Source organism: Trematomus bernacchii, unplaced genomic scaffold, assembly GCF_902827165.1.
Source record: "Trematomus bernacchii unplaced genomic scaffold, fTreBer1.1, whole genome shotgun sequence".
Classification (NCBI taxonomy): domain Eukaryota; kingdom Metazoa; phylum Chordata; class Actinopteri; order Perciformes; family Nototheniidae; genus Trematomus; species Trematomus bernacchii.
Genome location: NW_022987714.1, coordinates 3,773,037 through 3,797,864, shown reverse-complemented (window position 1 = coordinate 3,797,864; position 24,828 = coordinate 3,773,037). Strand labels below are relative to the sequence as shown.

The following is a 24,828-nucleotide window of genomic DNA, read 5'->3' as shown; positions in this document are numbered from 1 at the left end:
GTCGGCGGCGGCGCACTCACAACATCCTCACTCTGGGTTCGGGGGTCCTTAGCTATTAGCTTCACCTTAGCATGTGTTCTTTGCAGGTGTTTGTTGAGGTTTGACGTGGTGTTTGCAGCAGTGGATAACAGCTTCTGGCCTGGACACAGTTTGCACCTCACCGTCACATTCCTGTCTATTCTTCGGACGAACTCAAAATAATGGGCATACCTCCACCCCTCGAAAGTTATCGCTGACTCTGCCATGTTTATGCAGCACTGCACGTGGAGATGTGGACGTGCAAGTCGCGCAGATTACGTACATATAAACCTGCGGCGGAAACCCCTCTTGTCTGTCAGTGTGATTATGACTGATTTTATAAAAGTAACGAAGTAACGCGTGTCGGGGCAATGTTAGTAACTGTAGTGTGATTACTGAATTATAAAAGTAACGCGTTACACTACTCCGTTACCGACAAAAGTAATATTATTACAGTAACGCGTTACTTTGTAACGCGTTACACCCAACTCTGCTGACAGTTGCCTGTGTGAAACCAGGACTTCAGTTCTTTGTCAGCCTGCTGCATTGTGACAACATTTTTCCAGGTGCAAAAACAAGGAGTTGGTAAATGAAAAGAAAAGTATTGTAGGAAAGGTATGTGTCTAAATGCAAATGCAAAAGAATGACTGGATCTGACAGACACTGGGAGAATTAAGCAAGAGGAAGTCAAATGCCCAGCAACCCAGGGTATTTGAAAATAATACGAGTGAGCCCTTTGGGTATTGTAGTGGATGTTTGTTTGCCAAATAGGTATAGATTTTTAGAAAAGCATCAGGTGAGGGGAGAAAAACAGGATTTTGCATTCTACAATGGATCTCACTCAAGTCAATAGTTCATTACAAATGCTTCGGATCTACTTAGAAAAGCAGCCGATTTCGTCAATCAATACTGTTAAAATGCTAGGACACGTTTGGGCATATTCTCTGGGTTTTGCAAGGCAGACTTCATTCTTGGCTCTGGGATCTGGCAGAAATTGACGGTCTTATCTAAATGGGAGAGTGATTTTGGATGTCCTCTGCATCGAGTGCACTGACTGACTAAGAGCTCTTTCCAGTTCTATGCATGCTGATGTTAGCACACCCTAAAGAAGACTATTTTTAAAGAAACTAATCGTGAAAATTAAATCTGTGTTTCATCTTTGTTTATTTGTTCACATTCACATCTGTCCGTGAATGCTTTATTCTCTTGTGTATGGGGTGTGGTAGTGCTTTTCAAATGGGGTAAAGTTGGGTCTGAGACAAAAGACGCTGAGTGTTTGACTGCTGATACCCTGGAATTTGTTGCAAAGATACAGCTGGGATCACAAGCGAGGATCACCTTACTGTGAAAAAGAGACTGATAGCAGCTGGAAAGCAAATGAGCATGTGTCAGCCATCTGGAAAAGTCACCCAAAACACTATGCATCCTCTGTGCTGAGACAAAGGAGTCATTTTACTTTATGAAAAGACTTGTTCCCCCTTTTTAAACTGCAGATGTAGCTAACAAATGTAGCTCATTTTCAGTAAGTTGCAACACAATCAATGCTACAAAGATGAGCTTAAGCACACCCAGAAGTCTCTAACAAATTGATCCGTACATTTAACAAGCCTATATTTAAGCTAGATTCTCTTAAAGATTCTACTGCACCACAATTAATCTGCACCTGCTGCTGTTTAGGTGAAAAGCTGTTTGGCAGGTTATAAGAACTAGCTAGTAACGTTAAAGTGTGTTTGTCCAGCTCCTAACAGTAACAGCTTCAAACTAATCCATGGATCGATTGCTTAGCCCCGAGCACAACCATGTTGCACTCGTAGTAGAAGTTAAAAAAAAACCTGCTAACTCTTCTTACTTTCAAGCTCCTGGCCCATCACTGCATGAACTGGCATTGCTTGAAAGATTAACACTTTTTGAAAGTTACAGAAATTGTCTGCAGTTACAGAAATTGTCTGCAGTTACAGAAATTGTCTGCAGTTACAGAAATTGTCTGCAGTTACAGAAATTGTCTGCAGTCTTCCTTAAATTTCGATTTTATTTGTATGGGGGTACCAGACACTGAGTTGAAGCATGCTGACAAAATCACAGTTAACAGCTGCTAGCTAGCAAACAGCCTCTCAACACCAACACTTGCTAGGGTATAAAAGCTATCTAGCACTCCCCATGACCTCAAACACCATTCTTCTGAGATTGAAAGAGTATATTTCTGCGGCATTCAAGTGGGGAAAAAATGAACGCAAGACTGCAAGTTGTAATTCTACTTTTGAAGAGAAACTAAAAGGTGGCAACAAATCTTGGCATCATCGTGGTGGAGTCTCCATCACTGACAGTTACATTTGATCACCAACACAATGAATTGAGCTAAATAAAAAGGAACGGAACAATCAAACTTTCTTATTGGTTCTCTTTAAGTTCACACAGTTAATACAACAAAATATTATTATCATTGGTGTTCCTGAACAGTGTAAGAAAAAGATGTAATCAATACATAAAGATTAAAGGTTTATCAAAAGCTCAGAAACTGCCGAGTTGGGGAAGCTAAATCGCAGCAAGAAAGATTTTCCCTCTCAATTGAAATGCTGAAAGTAACGCACCAGGAGGTATTCCCCGGTATTCAGTGCAGTGTGTTGCACAATGACACCCTGTGTTTTTTTTTCTTCTTTTGCCTAAGGCTTCCTCAACATGAACCCCCGTTGTGCCAATTCAGTGGTCTCATTTAAACGAATAAGGAAGCCAGCGTTATGCACCACAGTGTTATTGTCAGAGTAAAAAGGGCCCTGAGGCTGTGGAAACCAGTTATACTTGGACAGGTCTCGTGCACCTCCAGGTGTGGTTTGATATTCAGAGGAAACAGGAAGGCCACGTACTTTTTGAGTCACAGGAATGTAGTCTTATCTGTCACCAACCTCTCACTTCTCTGCTGCTTGTTTGTTCAGTTTATGGCAACTTGAACCCATCGCTACCTTTGAAAGCACAAAATGTAATTTCCTGCTCATTATAGAGTTTTTTAACACAATTGCTTTGTAGATCCGTAAAATATGTAAATTGAAAGGGAAGTCGTTTTATTTTCTTGTTCAGCCAGTGCACAAAAAGCACACAAAGCTATTTCCAGACTCTTCTCTGGCTCCCTCACACCTGCAGTTGAAGTGGGAGCTCCTGCTTCTATCAGGGTGCCGGACATATTAGCAAAGTGCTAAGTGGATAGCTGGATGTTCCAGCTGAGTAACAAGAGGCAAAGCTTAGGCTCTGCCTCTGGCAAATAACTGTCCACCGTGGCTTCAGGGGACATTTTGGAAACTGTGCAATTGATATTTTAAAAGAAATCCATTACATCGAAATTGTTTCCAGGAAGAAAAATGGTTATTAAAAAAAAAAAAGTTATTGGTTCAAAAATAATAAGATACAGTACAGTACAATTACGTCTGGGTCTATGTGTTTCATTCAAGCTCGGCTCTGTGTGTGTGTGGAATGAGCCATTTTGTGTGCGTGCTCGAGCGAGAGAGAGAGCGCACCGGTACCGGAGATCGTTGTTGTTAGCTTCTGGTGCTAGCGAGCTACGCTAACGGATATAAGGAGCTTTTTCAACAACAAAGTGGAGGAGAGTCCTCTCCAGTCAGACTGAGAGGCTCAGTGAGCTAAAAGGACTCTGAGTGTTTAGATAGTTAACTTTAGTCTAAGTTATCTCAGTGGGTCTCAAACGTTTTGGTCACGATTAATGTAAACAATTATTTCCGAGGCACACGTTTATATGATCATTATAGTTATAAAAAAATAAGAGAATAAATGAAAAACAGGTTTGAAATACTATATGACAGTAAAAAAAGAATAAAGTTTAAAAGGGTGATTTGTAAAATATCCATAAAGAAAAAGTAAATCTGTTTACAGTTCTGTTTCAAATGGGTGTTGAGAGATGTATCCATAGATCTCTTAATTTGGCTCTCAAAGTGCACCAGATTGATGCATTTAACTTCAATATTTAAAAAAAAATCTTGCCGGGGGAGCATGCCCCCGGAGCCCCCTAGAGGATGTGCGGTCCACACACCACCTATAAAAATAGCACTTTACCCCTGCTTACACCTATATGCCGTGAGCTGATTATCGAGCCTTCATTGTAACAGTCGCAGGTACATTGTGTATTTGCGTGGGGATTGTTGCACAAATTCCACTGTAGCGACCGGTACATTAATGGGAAACCCTAAATGTTTGAGCACCCTCTATGAAACGTCAAGCTACCCCACAGCATCCCCAAAAGAAATCTCTGGCGCCGCCACTGAGCCTGCAACCCCGTTTTGAAGAAATGTGCAGTGCAAAACAGGCTCATTGCAGCCACTAATGTGATAAGACACACTTTTTTGCCAAATATCAGCATTTTCTTTCTTTTCATTTTTTGGAACACATTGCAAAGTGGCAAAGTATTATAACTTATTGTTCTAGCAAAGGGATTGCACAATTGTATTATGTATTTATTTTTTTGACCACACAGAATTATGGAGCATTGTTTTATTATCACTGTTCTAGCAAAGTGATTTTTTTATTTTTTTGAAAGGAATGCTCACGTTCATATTGATGTATTTTAATAAATGTTAATTTGGCCCATTACGTGACTATTTGTGTTGGGGGGGGGCCTGACTTTTTTTTTTCTTCAAAGAAAAAGTTTGAGAACCACTGCTTTAACCGATGCTGTGATATCACAGTTTCCTGACATGGATACACTCAGTTACTGTAGCTACATGCCTTTTTGGACGCTTCTTCTACCCTCAAAGCTAATTTGGCAGCTCAATGTTTCAGTGGTTGCATAGGTCAAGAACAGTGCATGCTAAGGCTGTTTTTTTGTATCTGTTATGGTGTTGCTCTTACCCATCTGAAAAGCTGATTTAGAAACAGTACTAACATTCTTTTAACTGAGATACTTACTTTATTTCTTTCTTGTCAGCCAATGTTTTAGGTGATTTGCTTGCACTGACAGTTACAGTACGTGTCTGTCAGAACACAAGACAGCTTTTCATAAAAGCAACCTATTTTACTTAATGTGTAATTTGTCATCATTAGGTTTTCATCAACCAAAGGTATGTTTCTTTCCTAGTTTGCTTTGATTGCCACAGATGAGAGGAAATGTAGACAATGCATGGGCAAGTAGAGACATACAGACTGATCGCAGTTTACCTAGAGAAATGAAAACCAACATCCACGTTTGCTCTTTTCCCTACAAAGTGTAACTTAACTGCCACATGACAAGGGGAGGTTGTAAATCATTTTCTCATAGTATTTCAGTTGTATTACCCAACGGTGGCACCTTATTTTAATATAGCTATAAACCATCAGATAGATCTACATCTCGACTTCAAACCCTGTGCAATTTGAATGAACGGATTATGCATTACAAATAATACAGTTGTAGAGACATATTAGGATGAGGTTAAATATGTGGCGACTCCTACTCTTACTTTAATTAAACTTACTGGTGAGAGGACCGGCCTGCATGTTGAGACAGAGGAGATCAAGTCAATGTGGCCTGGAGGCAACTATGACTCACTGATGTTATTCTGGCTCTGGAATTGGGATTTTTTCTCCTGGGGGGCCTCGAGTCTCCTCCTGTTTCACAACTTTTCAGGAAATCCACTCTGTGTGAGGCGCTCGCCATGAAGGGCCGTCAGGAAAACATCAACAGCCTCCATCGCCATTCCACTGTTGGTCAAACACCTGACCAATCACCAGACACCATCACAACCACGGGGGCGGGGCCGCGCTGTGGAGCTTCACAACCATTCAACTCACAGTTAATTAACCCCATTGCATATTAAGCACAATCCTCGAGCTAAGGCATAACAAATCAAACCTTTATAGCTTGTTCAGCACCAAGGTTTTTTCTTTCCCCCCCCTATTAACGGGTCTGATCCAATTAACCTGCTTTTGTTGCAACAGCCAAGACGGGGAAATTACGGTATCATTTTACAAATGATGATCAATAAAGCATCATTGAGCCCTCGGGGGGCGGCTGAAGGCACACTGTCTCTGAGGGCTGGGGATATCTGTAAGTCTTTCTCCTGTAATTAGACGTCTGTGAGCTCTTCAATTAATCTGAACCCAAAGCGCTGACATTTCCACAGCTCATTAATGAACAACCACACACTTTACAAAGATGGAGTGGACTACAAGGCTGCACAGGGATATGAACATGGATGACATTTAGTAGTGCTGCGGCCCTGCTGTCTTCAGTACACGAGGCATTCCCACATGTTTGGAAGCATCTAGCAGGAAATAGCTCTTCTTTGTCCTGCTGAGGAGATAGCATGCATCTTAATGAGTTTCAGATTAATCTGTTCTTTCAGCCACCACTGCGTTCCACTCTCCAACTGTTTTAAGGAGACTATAAATATTTCAGCATGGAAATTATCTTTTTCTAGGGCCCAAGAATTGCAAATTAATTTGCTTCCGCTCGCTGGGGACACAATTACACTGCTGGAAGGATTGTTTTATAATTTTAATCGAGCAACCGACCCATAATTATCACTTAAAACTAAAATAGGACTACCAATTTACAGTATATTGCAAATTAAATGTACATTACAGCACAGATATAGGAAGAAACTAGGCCAAACGTTTTACATGAAATGATGGTCTAAAATGGCTTAAATTCAAAAGGAATTGTTGTATTAAAATGCGAGATAGAGAGAGTTGTGTGGTAAGTAGGAGCAGCAATCCTGCCTTGAGTACTTTAAAGTCAATGTGTGTGGTCAAAGTAATAAAGAGAGAGATCTAGAAGCAGCCGGGCTTAGAAGTGAACAATGGAAAAACTTGCAAGCCAACAGTCCCATCATACTGAAGATGTACTGACTAGACTGGCTAAGAATTAATTTCAGATGGTGTATTATTGGATTTCAGCATTGTGATGTTTTCTAAAAGAAAATGTAGGTTTATGCATGTGATAAACGTTCAGGCAAACGCAAACGCAAACGCAACATGCACCAGGTTCCCCGTGCAGCTTAAAAAGAACCGGTCTGATTCCTGTTTCTCACCATCAGCAGAGCATGAAAGCTGTAAACTGAATTTGGGGCAGCAGATAATTTGCTGGCACCTGCAAAAACTTGAGCTTTCCTCTACAGCTATTGTGACAAGATGGGACAAAGGGAAGGGCAGGACGTAGCCCCCGCAGCTGTGCATACAGGACAACACTGCACAACTCTAGTAAAAGTTCAACAACCTAGACATAAAAGAGCCGTGAAGAATTCAGGCTGGCTGACATTGGCAGCGTTCACAAAATGCACAAAATACAATTAGCAGGGCTGAGACTGTGAATCCGCTTGTTGTGATAAAGTCTGTGCTCGTACTTCTGTCAGTGTTATCGTTGCCCTGCATTTACACGGGTCAAGGATAACCAGAGTGTAGATGAAGGGGAAGCGACAAAGAATTTTCAGCTAGAAGCATGCTAAAATGAGTAATGCTAATACAGCAGCGACAGTGAAGAATACAATAGGTTTCTTAAAATAGGAGTGTGCTTTAACATGATTATATTATCCATGTAGTCTAAAAACTAAGAGAGTCGTATAATTCTGAATTCGAGGACATATTTCTATTGTCTGTGTAAAATACAAAACAACAAACATGCAATGATTGTTTTTTGTGACAGTAAAGACAAATAAGGCATAATGCCAAGATTTCTTATTATTTCTGAGACTGATTAGTTGTGATTAAGTATAAATTAAATTGCCAGAAAAGCATTTCACAGTGTGCGGTGAAAAGCATTATCTAATTTCATATTCATAAACTGGATATTTAGATGGTCCTTCAATTTCGGCACAGAATTCCAGAAGCAGGAAATTAAAAAAAGGCAGGTGTTTTATTGAGATAAGCCTCAGTTTTCCTGCATTTATGGCATCTTGCATACTAATGGTGTCATGGCGGCTCACCACCAGCATGTGTGTTTTTATAAAACCCTGTCAAGTGCAAAATTGTGATGATCATCCAGGGTCTAAAGCAGATCTTCATTCATATGGTGCTCCCTAAAATGTGGCTTGGAGTGTTGCTTCTTTCACTCAGATCCGTTATGTTTGGCAGCGGAGCTAATTATTTGTCTTGCTGTCCGTACACACTCTGTCTAGTTCGGTCCATGTCTGGAATTAAACAGTGTGCATAATTCTCCCTGGATTGTAGACTGGCTTTGGACAAAGATAAGAAACTCTTCTTCTCTGCTTAAATGAGAGAGGAGAATCTGTAATGAGGGTTTTCACATTCAAGCCCATTCCTCTGTGTGCACGAACAGGCCAATTTGCAAGCATTCATATTGTTACTGACTGAGGTAGTAATTCCACACAGTGTCTGAGCCCCACATATCACCTCCTAATAGATTTTTTGGAATTCATGCTCACACCTTATTCCGAAAGACGGTGCTGCTCGATGCACCACCCCCTCTTTTTGAATGTCAATCATGTACATGAAGCATAGATCTTTGTCCATTTGTATTTTCACTGAATACCAAGGGACTCTCCCAGGTTAACTGTTTTTTTTCTCATTCAACAGCCTTTAAAAGAAGAGAAACCTTTGGCAGTAACAGGTTAATAAAAACCTAAAGTCTCTTCAATCATATATGATACACTCAGAGCGTTCTCCAAGATATGTCTTAGTTTGTAATACTAAGCCAGCAATAGAATAGTCCACACTGAGGGATATGCATTTATTTTATGTGTAACATAAATGGAATGGATACTATTTCACACAGACATGGTTTTATGATGAGTGGAGAATACAATAAAATGCATGTGTCATTAAAAAGAGCAGACATATGTCGATTGTCATTTTCTGTAGTTGTGAGCATGCATGGCACGGACTGCTATAGAAGCCTCGCTGTAAGCTTTGCTCTATTTATGCAAATGTATACTCTATAAAATATATTCTAATAAGTGGTGTTAGAAAATTACCTAAAATAAAATAAAATGTGGGATCATTTTAACATTGTATTTTTGTTATTAGCCTTATACTCAATTCTGTAATATAATATGTAAAATCATGCAATCCGTGATAAATTCCAACTTCAACAACTTTTAAGTGTCCTCTGGTAACAGTATCTGAGCCTTTTTTTATAAATATAGAAACACGTGTCATCAAATCCTTTTTGTCTTGTGAAGTCGGCAAAGCGGTTTTCTCAATGCTGGGATTAGTGTTGTCAAATGTGTGAAAATATTTTTTTCATTTATTTGTGTTGCCTGAATTTGCCTTGCATTGAGCTCTAGGGGCACCATATAGAACTGTTCCTCTGATAAATTACACTCTTACATAAGCCACAGTAGGCCATGGAAAAGTTAATAAAGTGTATAAATGGTGAGAATGTATTGCATAATCTGAAATGTCCCTCTAGGAGCTAAATGACTGATTTGGTTCTTTTAGGCTGTAATTATAAAGAAAACTAATTGAGAATCAGATTTTTAAAGCCCGATATGATATGATAAAGACAATTAGCCAATTCTCACTACTGAGTCGATTAAATCACTTAAATGGTTAATTAACTAAATAATTGCCGTTATCAATGTATGGACTTATCTTTTCATCTCTATCAAAGGTTACATGTATGAAATTACCGACAACTCCACATGACGAGGGAAACTATGGTTTAAGTGTTGAAAAGTTAACGGAGAAAACAACATATTTCTTCTGGTGACACAATGATCACAGGAGGATGTGTCTGCATAATCTCAACCGGTCTGTCAAAAACACAATGCAGTGTGACACCTCAGGGGAAAAAAAGCTGAACGCACCATGACAAGCTAATTGTTATGCTGTGGGAGTTCAAACAGCAACGGGAAGGTCAGCAGGAGCACACAATGTTTACTAATGTCTCACTCAGAAATACTGCCATCGCTGACTAGTTTCTCGCATGTCTAGTCATCCACCTCAAACATTTGGTCAGCGGTTGAGACACATTTCTTATATGCACAATCATTTGCTTAGCACGAAAACCTTAAATTATCTGGACCAAAATACAAAGCTTTGAGAAAAGAAAAAAAGATAGTTCAACTGAATGAGTTTTCAGTAGGCTGGATTTATGCTTAACTGGTGATCAGCATCTGAAATTATGGTTATTTTTGTATAGGAAGACAACAGTTAAGGTTTAATCCTACAGTGGGAAAGTACAGAATGAGATGTTCTGGAAAAATCACCAAAGTGAAGCAAGATTTAAATTAATTTGCTGAATTGACAGTTTGTGGTTTTATGATAAATCATGTTGCAGGAATCTTGCAGCAACTTTATCCTATTCTGCGTCAGGAAAGTTTGAGTAATATCTATCAGTAAGCTAGTCTTTTATAGATATATATTCTTTCTATATCACAAGGTTTCAAAAACAAATGTCTCCACCAGGATCAAGGAGCTCTTTTTTTAAATTGGTCTCCCAGGAATGTTCTGCTGTCTAGCAGATTTGTCTTCTGTTTCTTCCAATTTTTACGTTTTATTTTCTGAGGCAGCCTTAGCTTAACATATTTTCAGAATGGACTACATCACAGGCTACTAAAGAAAATCACAAAGAACCCCAAGGACAGGCATTACTGAATGCTTCTTTAATTTCAGTCTGTAATAGTTACATGGCTGACTATAACTGATTTGTTCTGTAAAATGGTGCAGCAGACACTGAACCACAACACAAAAAAACGGTGCTTTTCAAATCCAGTGATATGTAAATGTAAGCAGATCTGTTGGGTTAACTCGCCATAATACCTCAGCGAGGCAGCAAGTGGACCAGCTGTGTTTGAGATGGGGCCGGAATCCGGCACCTCCAAAACCATTCTTTTCACACCGGGGCGCCACTCTTTCATGTTCTTATGTTACATCAATGCAAAATATGCTGCCTCTCCGTGGCCATCTGGAGAGGGCAGGTCTGGGCTGTGATAGTAAACGAGCGGATTACAGGGGTCAGAATCTTGCTGGATGCACCAAGGCATGATGTAATGTGACAGCTCGGTCCGGTAGCTGCATGCTAAAAACGTGTACGACTCCAGTGTTAATAGATGGTGAAATCACAGCGGTTTTAACCATCAGCTCTGCATTTCTGCATGATTCTGCATATCCAATACCCGCCTGACAGACAGTGAGAACACCGCATTGGTCATTGTGCTGCTTCAGTCCGAAAATCTCTCCCCTCCCTGGTGTGATGGATTTTCCTGATCACAGAGAAACTGGAGCAGAGAGAACCAGTTATGTTGAACCATGGAGTGGAGGTTGGAAAAGCTGAAGAGGAAAGGAAAGAGGGGGTTGTGGTGGTATTTTCCTGCATGCCGTCTGATCCTAAAACACAGGTGCAGCCCCCATGCAGCCCTCTCTGCCTTTGAGCATAACCCCCCCCCCTCCTCCCTGCTGCAAAGCGTTTGTCCACCTGATCCTCCATTAAATCCTGATTATTATGGATTTGTCTGTTTCCAACATGTAATTTAGAGAGTGTGCTAAAGGTTATCTGGTCATTTAGTTCTGAAAATTGGTGCTATATGTTAGAAATTAAAAAAGCTATCAATGTGTAAATGAAGTAGCAGTTTAAATGAGTTGTAAACGCTTGTTTGTGTTATAATAGGTCTAGAAACTTCTATCTTGATCTTGCAGAAGGATTCTGTAATAAGGCAGAAAATGGGGAACAAATCAAGAAAATGACATGGGAAGCTGACATGACATGGGTTTAGTTTCACTTGCTTGTGACAGAAAAATAAGACTTCACAACTCTCAAATCAAATGTTTAGACCGTAATCTGTGGACTTCTATCTCCCAAAGAGAGAACAACTAGCTGGAAAACAGGGGGGGGGGGGTTTGCAGCTGAGATTTGGGGCTCCCAGTGGCGTCATGCAGAGCCGATCATTGTCTCTCTCACACTTTCTAACTAGCCGTTTCACAACATCCAGACAGCGAGCCGTACGCAGCAGCAGCAGCAGCAGCAGCAGCAGCAGCAGCAGCAGCAGCTTTGCCCTCAGGGCTTCTCTCCCCGACGTCGACCATAACTAACAATTTGGATTCACCGCGCGGATGAGGGCAATTACTGGACTTAATCTATCATAATGTCTGCTTGCCGATCGACCGATAGTCAAATGAGTTTAGCAATGGCTGCAGAGATCTGAGTCCACCCCGGGTGCGAGAAGTGGCTGCTTAAATGAATCCCAACTCACAAGAAGAAAAGCACTTTCATTTCAGCGAGAGGCACATCGTTGGACATCATGCACAGACGGGATTTAACACTCAGAAAGCCACTGAGTGCGTTTGATTTCGGATTACAGTGACACACAGTACGAGGTTTTTTTTTTTTAAAGGGGGAGATTTTTTAGGAGTGTGCTCCCTCTCACTCCAGTTCGCTGTCCTCCGGATTCCTGCAGGACTCCTGAGTCGCGAAGAGCCCATGCATTCGCCAAGGTTTGTTTGGAGACTTATTTTGAATTTTAACCAACATTATCTGAGTTCATGTTTACGCAGAAGTCTTGTCAGTTTTTCGTTCGCTTGCTTTGGTTTTAAACTATCTATATGTCCTTAAATGTGTCTACTTTACTGCACGATATTTGCAGTCAGGAGAGCTGCAATATTAAGAATTCGATCCATTTGCTGGTGTCAGTCAAATGTGCATACACACTGTATTCACTTGTGCCGTCAGATATTAAAGAATGCAGCACTATTTAATTTACCATATTTCTAGGGTTTTTGAACAATCTACTCTCAAACAGAAATGCAGTTGTCCATCTGACATGTATAAAAGAGTATCTTCTTTAGAGCAGTGCAACAGGACAAATGCGCCTGCTGGCTGCAGATTTAAGCTACACCTTTTAAATCCTAATTGCATGACAGCATGTAATTAGACCAATAACCGAGCTGTCCATAAAGCTCAAATGTAATGACAGGTTTGGTTGTCCTCATAATGCCATGTGCGTTTGTGTCATGATTTGAGGTTTCATATCAGAGCTCCTAACAAGCGCCATCTGTTGGAAAAGAGGCTCAGTCCTCAGTGACCGTCAACACAGATGCAATATAATAAATGTATGCTATTGTGCACACAATTTAACATCAATACGAGATGAATATTACTTCATTACATGTTTAGTATGAAAATGTGAGAACTGTGTGAGGTTTGGCAAGTAATAGAGATTTAAAGCAGCACACCTTTAAACGTCATTGGATTACCTGCTGGATTAATGGAGATGTTTAATTGTTAGAAGTCACTTTTACCTACCACAGCATGAGGATAACATGATATGCTGGATGTCTATATAGATCCTCATTTATACAATTTTTGTCTTTCCACTACATGGAGATTTAAATCCATAAAGTAAAACTAATTTGGTTTAAAAGCAATCTATATAATTGGTTGGTCACTAACTATTATCCAAAGGACACAATACAGCTGATGGCATGATGGACACTTGATGAGCAAAGCCTATGGAAGAGAAGAGTTCTAACCTAATTGTTATGGTGGTGTAATGAGTCTAATTGAATTTGCCTTTGTAGTGAGAATTTGGTATGCATCTTATTTCTCTATTAATTATTTGGTAACTTTATAAAATGTAAGAAAATTGTCAAAATGGCCGTCAGATGTCAGAGCTCAAGGTGATGTCTTCAAATGGCTTCCTTTGTACAACAAACCGCTCCCAATCTGTGGACATTTTATTTAAAGTAAGTATGAGCTAATATATAAAACAAAGAAACACAGTGAATCCCTGCATTTGAGAGGCTGAACCGGAGACTGTTTGGCATTTATGCTAAATAAATTACTTTTCCGATTATATTGATTATCCATATAGTGGCAGTTTGTTGTCGAAAACAATTAACTAAATAACAGTTGAAATGATAAAAATAATCATATTTTTAAACAAGGAATAAATATCCTAACCACAGAAATGGGTCATGGACTTCTAAATAAGTAATTTTCCATTGATATAAAAATGTAACATTATTTGTTTCTCCAGTTTCATTTTTAATCTCAGAGAAAGGCCGTCATGCACACGTAACTCTTAATGTCCATTACTAAAGACGAAAGAGCTTACTTTAAACAGAAATGCATGCAAATTAACTTTTGATGACGAATGACTTAATAAAAAAGACAATTCATAAACCACTAATTGGCTAAAGATGTCTTAGTCAACCAAGACATTAACACAGTCAATTAATTGACAAATAATATGAACGTGGTCATAAAAACCCATGATACTGAATAATATTCAGACATGTTTCACCTTTGTCTGCAAGCTCACTGCAACAGGTTTCAAATGTTCAATCTGCAACAATATTTTCAAGATGTGATATATACACAAGGATTTTGAGCTTTTTAGGCGACTAAATCAATCACAAGATATCTGCATCAAAAGCCCTTATAATGTCATTCCTGAGTTTGGTTCTTTATCCAATGTTGCTACTAAACACCAAAAATATTTAACAGTTCATCAAAACATATCACAGAGCAGCTTGTGCCTTACAGCTGCAGTCATTCATTTCAGATGGGAATGTTAGGTATAGAGTGGGGAATGAGTCTTTCCGGGGCCACCCTTGTTGAAAACATGTGTAGGCTCAGACCTCATTGTACATGAACGTATCCATCATCCACGAGAGGGACAGCATTCACAAAGACATTCAACGCTCTATGGAAAAATACTGTACAGCCGGCCATCTTTCTGATTTAATGTTGCTTTAAATTGTAGTCAAAGTCAGAGGTGATGTGTCATTTGTACAACCTCAATGGAGGTTGTATGCATTTAAGAGTAGTAGATCATCTGCTCTTCAGCCCAGTAAAGGAAATGTTCTCTAATCCTTTAAGCCAACATGCCAAAACTACTATCTTACAAGTCCGGCATTTTTATCACTACTCAAAAGACAAATCACTCCTAGAGCCGCCTTTCACATTGGCTTTGATAACTTCATTTACTGATGTGACGTTTAAACTGCAGCAACACATTGTGGTATGGTTTGCAAGTTAAATACATGCTGCTGGGTTAATGGAAAGTATTGCCATCACTGAAAAGTAGAATATTTCCATCAAGCGCTATAGGTTTTATTGAGAACACACAGATGATGTTGAGTTTTATATTATATAATTACAGGCATAATATTTCACAGTGGCTTTTAAAATGTTCAAGCTAATGTTCTTTACCTTTTTTCCTGTGGTATTTGGTTTGATTTGATTGATTATGTGTTGAAGGTTAATTTACCTTACAACCCTTAAAAAACAGTTATTGTTGGTATTTTCCTAGCTTGTAGTGTGTCTGATAGTCTGACACACTAAAACTATTGGGTGATCAATTTCTCAAGCAACAGAAAACCCTGTTGGCCACTCTTTTGAGAATTGGTTAAAATAATTGGCTATGGTTCTACTTTGTCAAAAGTGAGGATTTTATGCTTTACTTTGTCATGTATAATGGTAAACTAAATATATAGGTTTTGGCCTCTTGGCATGATTAAACAACCAAATTGAAAATGTTAGTTTTGGCTTTGGTAAACTTTGATTGTCTCACATTTAATAGACAAAATAAGTAATAAATAAAACAATGAGCAGATTTATCGATAACTAAAATAATAGCTAGTTGCAGGCAGCCCTTATAATAGAACAGCTTGTTCAAATGTCAGACATGATGTGTACACTTGGTGAAATATTCAAACTGGAGACTGCATGCGGGTAGTTTCCCCATTTGATCAAATTGGAATGTTCTTCAGCACCACTTTTGTGTACATTTTCAACATTCAGTATGACAAATTTGGCATCTTTAGAAACATTGGGACCCCCACTAGGACATAAATAAACTTGTGTAGATTTTGGCTGCACTGGGTGAGTTTGATTGACCTACAGTGGTGGGTATGAGGGGTTGAAGAGGTTAGCTTTGCTTGTAGCCTCAATATTAAACATGAAGTAAGTTTAAACCTATTTTTAGGGTCCATTATTTATACAAGGCTATGTGTGCTGATATGAACGGTAGAAGCACATTATTAACAGCTCTTTAGGAATAAACGTGGTGTTGTTTTATATTGTTGGTAGCTTACCTCCTGTTTACATGCTTAGTGGGGGGGGGGGGATGCCACTGCTTTTCTCTCCAGGTTTTTCCTTCACAGAGAGGTTATTGTTGTGATCTTAGCCGCAAATCAAGCCCCTTTTACACGGCGTTGTGCACCACTACTTTGTGGGCCGCGAAGACGGTCGTCGTCGAACAAGTCTGCACATTGAGTTGTAATTTGAAACTTGGAGAGGGGGTTTAAGGGCAGAACAGGCGGATGTGATTGGCTCAGTGTGTCCGCTGGCCCGCAGAGGCTGCACCTTGTCGACACTCCCCTAAAAGGAAGACGGATTGCCCGGCTGCTCGAGGTTTGTCCCGCACTGCGAGTTAGCTAGCGTCCCCGGCTGTAGCCGCACGGTGCACCGAACAACAACAACTTCTTAAAGATAGTAATGAGAAGACAGGACCGACTCCAGGCACCTTTTATGGACTTTTCTGTGTGTTTTCACGGCGGCTCTAACTCTTCTCCTCTGTCCTTCCTTCATCGGGTTTGACCAGGGAGAGGAGTGAAGTGCGACCCCGAGCTGGATGGATGGTTATGGGGAAAAGAGGAAGACCCTCGGCGCTTGACGTGTGCAGAGTCCTCGCGGTGTTTCTCTCACTCTTCCCAACCGGTAAGATGCCTCTTTTTATACTTTTAAATGAAAACGTTTTTTTAAAAACCCACACGAACATGTTTTTACCATGCATAGACTGTATATAAATGTTTAAACTTAAAAGGTTTACCAAACAAAATGACAAGTTAAACGTTATTGTCGAAACGTATCGTTGTTTAACGAACTACTTTCTCAACGTAGGCTGCAAAGTTGCTTGGTAAGGTCACAATTTATGAGCCGATATATTTAACTGAACAATGGAAGAGTACATACAGTGGTGGAAAAAGTTCAGAATCTTTACTTAAGTAAAAGTCAACTAATACCACACTGTAAAAATACTAAATGTCAAGTACGATTGGGAAATGTACTTAAAGTATTAGGATTAAAAGTTAAACTCAATTTTTTTAATATATATATATATATATATATATATTTATTTTTTTTAAAGGAAAAGCAGCTACTTAGCAAAATTGCTGCCAATTAATTTCCTGTTAACCCACTCATAGTTTTAGTTACTTAAATATAATGTTGGATGGTTTAATCTAGACCAAATAAAACAAGTTATTCCTAAATATTGTGTGTCAAAATCTGAATTCATAAATAATAAATAAATATGTGAAATATATTTTTGACAAAATATGCTTCCAAAATGTAGTAGAGTATACACATAAAGAGTTATACAATGAAGATACTTGGGTAAAGTACAAGTATCTAAAATGTGTACTTAAGCACAGTATTTAAGTAGGCCTACTTAGTTACTTTCCAACACTGTTACATAGTGCACCTAAAAGAGTGGCTTCTGCTGAAGCTTGCATTTAAAATAAAAACTGCCAAAAATGTATAATTCACCGCAGCAAATCAGTTGGTTGGTTACAAATTGCACATATTTAGGGCAAATTGCTCTGGAAAAGGTTGAAAGTTAGGAAAATATGACACCAGGCTTGAAAGTGAAGAAGAATGTCGTTACTGCACAACATTTGACTAGTTTAAGTAGCCTAGTTGTTGTCAGGGTTTTATTTCACAGGACGTTATTTTATTAATGGAAGACAAAACAAAGTGAGGGGTCTTTTGGGGGCTGTTGTAGCCCTCAACCCTTGTTTTGTTTGGGGGATGGTGCATGCCTCAGTATTTCACAGAGCTCCTTGAAAGTATCTGTGTTTATTTTTTACTTTAACTTAGGTCATCTTTTTAAGGAAGGACTTTCATTTAAAGAAGTGTATTCACCCATGAAACTGAAAAAACCCCGAAAGAATTCCAAGAGAGTTGAATTACGCTTAAATGTGCATGCTTAACAGTTTAAAGTCCAGCATTAAAGCTATTTAAAAATGTTTTTGGGGAAAAGTAATGTGAACTGCTGCAATGGCAGTGTGATATCATATTAGACATCCCCATTTTTGTGTTTAAATTGACTTAATAAACTTGTCATTTAAGACTGGGATGATTGCAGTGGGTTGGTTAGTTTCTGCACTGGGGAAACCTCATTCAGCTCACCTTGCATGTGTGCCAATCCCTTATCAGTTTTCCTCTGAAGTCACTTACCGTCAAACAACAAGGTGCTAATGCACTGATAGCTGAGATCAAGATTAGTTTATTGCCATCTATCAAATGGGTGGTAAACGGAGAGGTGATACGGGGGTTGTAGAGAGCTGCGGTGAAGCTTTCAGGAGGGATATTGTTTAAAGTGTGACTTCAAAATGTTGATATGGCTCCCCCCCTTGAGACACTGGGAAAAACCTCTCACTGCCTGTTTAAATTAATGCTTTATTAGTCAAAGGTAATACTATTCAAACATGGTGTGGCAACAGGGCATCCTGAAACATGTTTGAAGAACATTTGTGTTAATAAGTGGCCGGATGTGGAAATAAAGCAGGAGACAACAATCTAAGGTCAAGCAGCATATTATCACTAAAGGTGTAGATTAGGATCCCAAAAGGCCTTTTCTTACTTTACATGAACCAAAAGGGTGTGAAAGGTCAATGCACTTCTCTACAATACACAGCAAAGTTATCATATATCCTGGTTTACCCAAGGGAGGTTCAGGCCTGTGTTTTGTTCACTATTTAAAAAAAAAAATGGTTTTGTTTGTTGTTTGTGTGTTTCATGCTATGGAAATGTATAGATTTGTGTAGCTATAGATATTAATTGTCGTTTTTCAAGGTGTACCATCACAACTCAGCAGCAACATATAATAGTGCATAAGCTTTTTATCCTCTTTCTCTCGCATTAAAGCTTTTTTGACAAGATGCCAACTAGTTAATCTACAAAACAAAGTATGTGGCAAAGTAATTACTGCTGTAATGTAAGAAAACTTCATTTGACACTGCAGCCAACGATAGCTGTGTGAACATTCATGATTCGTCAGATTTTTTGGTTTTAGATTTAGTATTATATATATCTGTGTTACTAAACTACCATCAATAACAGACTACTATTAATAGCTTTTCTGTGAAACTATCATGTCATTGAATAACATTGTGTCCATCTGGTTTGCTTCTTGTGTTAAAACTGTCTTGTTCCTCCTTGACAGTGAGCCTGCAGTGTAAGATCCTGAAGTGTAACTCGGAATTTTGGGCCTCCACCTCGAACTCTGGACCGGAGGAGGAGTTCTGCACTGCGCTGCGAGCGTACAACAGCTGTGTGCGGCGGACTGCACGAACCTGCAGGGGGGACTTGGCGTACCACTCTGCCCAGCATGGCATAGAGGATCTAATGAGCCAACACAACTGCTCCAGGGAGGGGCCCACATCCCAACCACATGCCCGCACCGCACTTCCTCCTCCACCCCCACCCCTCACACCTGACAGCCAGGAGCGTTCAGATGGCCCGGAAATGTGCCACTATGAGCGCAGTCTCCCCCGCAACACGGCTCCTCCCAACTACACCCACTGTGGCTTCTTCGGAGACCCACACCTCCGGACATTTGGCGACGACTTCCAGACGTGTAAGGTGGAAGGAGCCTGGCCGCTCATACACAACAAATACCTGTCAGTGCAGGTGACCAACACTCCTGTGGTGCCGGGGTCTATGGCCACCGCAACAAGCAAGGTGGGGATCCTTTAATGATGTCCTAAATTGTGGTCCAATCAGGCGATAAACAACAGTTCTATTGGTCAACTAGAGCTGCATCTATACAATATTTCAAACTTCCATGGTGACATAAGTCTTGTTTTGTTCGACCAGCAGTCTAAAACTTAAAAATATTCCAAATCACATAAAACGATAAAAATGAAACACATTTTGTCAAATCAAGCAAATTTCAGCTCCACAATCAACAGAAAGTTGCTTTGCTAATACTGCAATAATTTGTTTATCCTGGAAGTAACTTATGAATCATAAATGCCTAACCTTTGCTCGTCATGCTTCTCAAATGTCAATTTAAAATTGACATTTGGTTTGGTATTGACTGGAGGACTTTTGCTTGGGTAAATAATTAGCATTCTATAATATTTCAGGCTAAATAATTGTTTAAATAATCATATATAATAGAAGTCATTACTTGCACCTTGCTGCATTGATTTACCATGTTAGTTGTTGGTGACTTCTGGTCAGTGCTGCTGCATGGAAACCTGTAGCCGCTCGTGTTTTTGTTTGTGCGAGTCTCTTCTTTCATGTGGTCTGTTTGACAGAGAAGCTGCTCTCACAAACTGTGAACTCTGGTTAGTGTTTGGATGAGATCCATAATGACAGATAACGAAGCCAAACCCTGCTCAATTGCAAAGATCTTGATAGGCTTTATAAATGATATGTTAGTATTATAACAGCAGTTCTGCGTCAAATGTTAACATGAGGCTCCATTTTCACTTTTCGCTGTAGACGGCTCAGGCTGATGCTTGGCCTACTTACAGTGAAGTCTACACACAGAGCACATTACAGTTAGACATGTTGTGTCTGCAGGACTTTAGATATTTTCTCTACATTATGATATATTTTCCTTCATAGCTTTATCAGCAGTGCATTCTTCATTATTGTTGTTTTGTTTAATGGTACATTGGTTAGTTTGGATGGCTGTCCCTGAAATGCCTTTCTAGTCGAACTTGAGGTCAAAAACAAAGAAGTACAAGTATTTGTATTTGGCAAGTTCAGTTAGAGTTGTTCCAGATTTGGCAACGTTTTGACAGCAATGATTGTGGACCTCAGCCTCTTTGCAGAGTATCATCAGTTAACTTTTAAGACTGAGTATAAAAGGACTTTGTCCTTAATCACATTTGTAGAAAGTACAATTTTCTGCAATCAAGGCTTCTTAATGATACTCTATTAGGCATTTGTGGGGTTTTGAGCTTTTAAAGTAATGACATTTTTATATTGCTGTTCTTGGAAGCCAATTAGATGTCTTTTTTTAAGATCTTGATTCTGGACAAAGGGAAAACAAGGCAGCAGCCAATGCCACCTGTGCAAACAAGGCACCCTCTTCTAAAGGACTTGCATTAGCAGAGCTCTGTGCTGATTCGCTACAGCAAATACAACTGTCTGTTTTTTCTACCTTTTTCTGATGAAGGGATAATAGAGGCATTTTAGTTTTGATTGTTTTCATTTAAAGCCGGCGAAAAAACCAGAAGTTAATATAGGTCGGAAATGTTGGCAGACGGTTGGCTCCAATTGAGACAGAACTGAATTGTAAAGCTAATGGAGTATTTTGTAGACCCCCTACTCTGTCTGACAGTCCCTATGTTGTCCTGGTATCGCTGCTCTGACAATGGCTCATTACATGCCACTTGTCAGACGCTTTTATCCAAAGCGACTTACATACTCAATACTGTGGGCAATTTGGGGTGAAGTGTCTTGCCCAGGGACACAACGACATGGTAACTGCAGTGGGGTTTGAACCTGTGCTCCCTTGATCCGAACACCAACGCTCAACCCACTGCACCACACGCCTGCACGCTCATGGTGTCCTGATGAAACCGAGCTCTGCCCAGCCTCACTTAATTAGCTGCGGAGTGTATCGCTGCGTCCTGGCCCCGCTCCACTCCCTGCAGCATAGTTCTGGGGTTCACCGGCAGGTTTTCAGCGCTATGAATGGATCGCCTTTGTGTCTGCTGACTGAGGCCTGATTTTACATGGCCGAGACTCGTGTTTTTTGAGGGCGTTTACCTTGGCCTCCCCCATGATGAGCCAGTGCTGAAATATGACACTTAAGTTGAGTTGTGGTACATATTGAACAAACTTGTTCTTAATGCAAAAGTATAAGCACTTCCATTTTTTAAATCTGCTGTTAATATCTACTGCAGTTAACAAGGATTTTGTATATAACCCTAATTACATGGCATACTTGCATTTGTGAGGTTCATAAAGGCAAACGCATATGATCATTTAAGCTGAATGTTAATGACTTATCTTTTTTTCTGTCCTCCTGCAGCTGACAATCATCTTTAAGAACTTCCAGGAATGTGTGGACCAGAAGATGTATCACGCGGAGACCGATGAGCTGCCGGCTGCTTTTGCAGATGGCTCCAAGAACGGAGGGGATCGCCATGGAGCCAACACTCTGCGCGTGGTGGAGAAGGTTCCCGGGCAGCACGTGGAGATTCAGGCCAGGTACATCGGCACAACCATCGTGGTGCGGCAGGTCGGACGCTACCTGACCTTTGCTGTGCGGATGCCGGAGGAAGTTGTGAACTCTGTGGAGGAAGGAGATGACCAGGACTTGTACCTCTGTCTTCACGGCTGCCCGGCCAACCAGCGCATTGACTTCAGAAACTTCAAGGCTCGGTCTGCGGAGGCCCAGAGCACAGGAAGGCCCCACAGCACCGCGGCTCAGGGCTTCACCTACCAGTCTGCCAAGGCCAAGTGCAAAGAGCGGCTCCCAGTGGAGGACCTGTACTTTCAGTCCTGTGTGTTTGACCTCCTCTCCTCTGGAGACATTAACTTCACAATGGCAGCCTACTACGCCTTTGAGGATGTAAAAATGCTCCACTCCAACAGCAAAAGATACCACATCTATGAAAAGGATTCTTTTTTGAATAATGCGCCACAGAGGGGCAAAGATTTCCTTTCACTCCTTCTCCTCAACGTCCTTGCTGTCTTATTGTGGATTGAGTGTTGCACAGCTCATCTATAGTCCCTTCACAACAGTATCCTCATGGTGTATCTGTCAGTGAGTGTTAGAGTACTCTGGTTGCTCTGGTTCTGTGATGTGACTCTGAGTCTCATTTTAGTAGTGTTGTCGTGTCTGGACTTCAGTCTGATGACCAGACGAGGTCACCGTGCTCCCCACCTTTCATCACATGTGTTTAGCTGCTTCATAGGACTGGTCTTTGATGAGAGCAGCGGTGAGAGAGCCCGGCTACTCCAGAGCTCAGGATATCCACCTGGGATTAAATCCCACATTCTCACCGGGCCTGCATGCCGATGGGAAGCCGGACAAGATGATCTTTTGCAGAAAGAAGAGTTTGCTGATCCTCCCTCTCCTGATCCACTCATCAGTGCCAAGCCAGTGAAGCTCTCCGTGGCTCATGTGGCGGAGCGAGAGGACCTGACAGGGGCTTTTGTTAACCTAAGGCCAGAAGCAGCTCTATGTTTGATTAGTTTCCAGCTTTGGAAAAGCCTGAGCCTTTTGGAGGAAGCACTCAGCCAAAAGGATGTCAGAGCAGCGTCTCCAGTTGTCTGCTGTGGAGATTAATGGGTCATATTGTTTGGTTGTGTTTGTGTGTGTGTGTGGGAGAATTCAGAGTCTGTGGTTAATGTTGTGTGTTTGTGGGTGCAGGAGTCCCTAAAAATGACAGAACAAACCTCCAGTGGGAGGACTCTTTCCCATGTCTTGCTGTTGCACCCAAAATCTCCGAAATAGAAAAGACGAGGCTCCACAGTCCTGTTAAAAATAGCCTCTGTTAGCCTAGTAGCAAATCCCTTAAGGGAACTGATAATAATAACTATGTTCTTCTTCAGTGTCATACGGCCATTCACTCCATTGTTTCAGCCGACATGTTGATCAGACAGTGTTTTGTGTTTAACGTCTGTAATGTGAATGTAGCTAACAATAAAAGCAGAAGAACAACCTTAGTTAAGGGCACTCATAGCGTTTACAGAATGTAGATCAGCCAATCCAACTGAATCACCTCTTTGATAGCATTTTGTGAATTGTTTCTCCAGTGGTGTGGATACTGTTAGTACTAGCTATAAAGACGTCACCTCCAGTCAGTTCAGCTTTTTATGGACTACCAGTGTGCTGCTGAGCTGTGCGTAAACGATAAGCATGCGTCTGTAGACGTGCTTTCATGGCTTAAGTCATTGCCAAAGAACAAGCCCTTGTGCCAACATTTCCCTTGCATCTGAATTTCCATCGTTCAGTCTTAAACATTCACATTAGAGGGATTCATAACTGTATACAACTTGTGTTTGTGGGTGATTTGCAGTACAGTGACGCTGTTAAAGCAGCATTAGTTTCCGTTAGTGCAGTCTCGCCTTTTCTTGTGTTTCATGATAACACTTTCCATTGAACTTTGGCTCTCACCTGCAGTATCTGCTAATGTGTAAGTCACCCTGTAGATACAGTTACTACTCGGGCACAGTTTCACAGTCATTTAACTTTTACACTGAAGTATTTGGCAGGCCTTACTACTGCTATTTGGAACATGTATTGGTGCAGTTTGACAACAAAAAAAATCATAAAAAACAAATGATTGTAATGTTAAATCTTGTGTTAATAGCTGTAATTTGTGTTGTGAGTTTTACAGTATATGGTTCTACACGTGAAATGTGAGATTGTACATATGTTTTGTGAGTTTAAATTTGTATATTACCAGTTGTGTTTTGAATTTATCACTACTGTTTTTGTACATCAGATGTTTTGGTGAATGTGAACCTTTTTTATTTGAAAGGGATTTTTACAAAAACATGAACACCACAGAACAAAATACTTTTGATTTAATACAGTATACTCACTTACTGTAGTGGTTGTGGAGAAAGGGATAAAATGCCGGCTGTCATTACTTTACATAAAACATGCTAAATGCAGCCCACCTTATCTAGAAAGGGAATGTAGGAACAAATTCTGGGGTGTTCATGTTTTTTAATTTAAAGCACTTTATGTTTTCCTTTCCATTTAGCTCTTATTTCGTTTGTAATTCTGTGTCAGACTTGTAATGGTAGAAAAGAGTTTTAAAAACAGCTAAATGGGAAATGCCAGAAAGATCAAACTGTGTTTGTATGTAAAGAAAATGTGGTGCCACACGCCAGCTGTTCATAATGTAAATTATTTATTGAATAAAAGAAAATGTCTTGTTGGTGATGTG

The 24,828-nt window shown here is 40.2% G+C and overlaps 1 protein-coding gene and 1 long non-coding RNA gene across 2 annotated transcripts in view; one reads left to right on the top strand and one right to left on the bottom strand.

The window, feature by feature from the left end:
- LOC117491958 overlaps nucleotides 1–16,535 on the bottom strand; it is a 61,026-nt gene extending 44,491 nt beyond the window's left edge. Inside the window, exon 1 of the long non-coding RNA XR_004556804.1 lies at nucleotides 15,991–16,535. This is a non-coding gene — a long non-coding RNA (uncharacterized LOC117491958). The remainder of the gene's footprint in view (nucleotides 1–15,990) is intronic.
- Nucleotides 12,374–24,819, top strand: rgma (repulsive guidance molecule BMP co-receptor a). Its single transcript, XM_034142116.1, has 4 exons — nucleotides 12,374–12,387; nucleotides 16,500–16,615; nucleotides 19,125–19,642; nucleotides 21,954–24,819. The coding sequence occupies exons 1-4, from the start codon at nucleotides 12,374–12,376 to the stop codon at nucleotides 22,653–22,655; spliced, it is 1,350 nt and encodes a 449-aa protein (XP_033998007.1). The 3' UTR covers nucleotides 22,656–24,819.
- The last annotated feature ends 9 nt before the right edge of the window (nucleotides 24,820–24,828 follow it).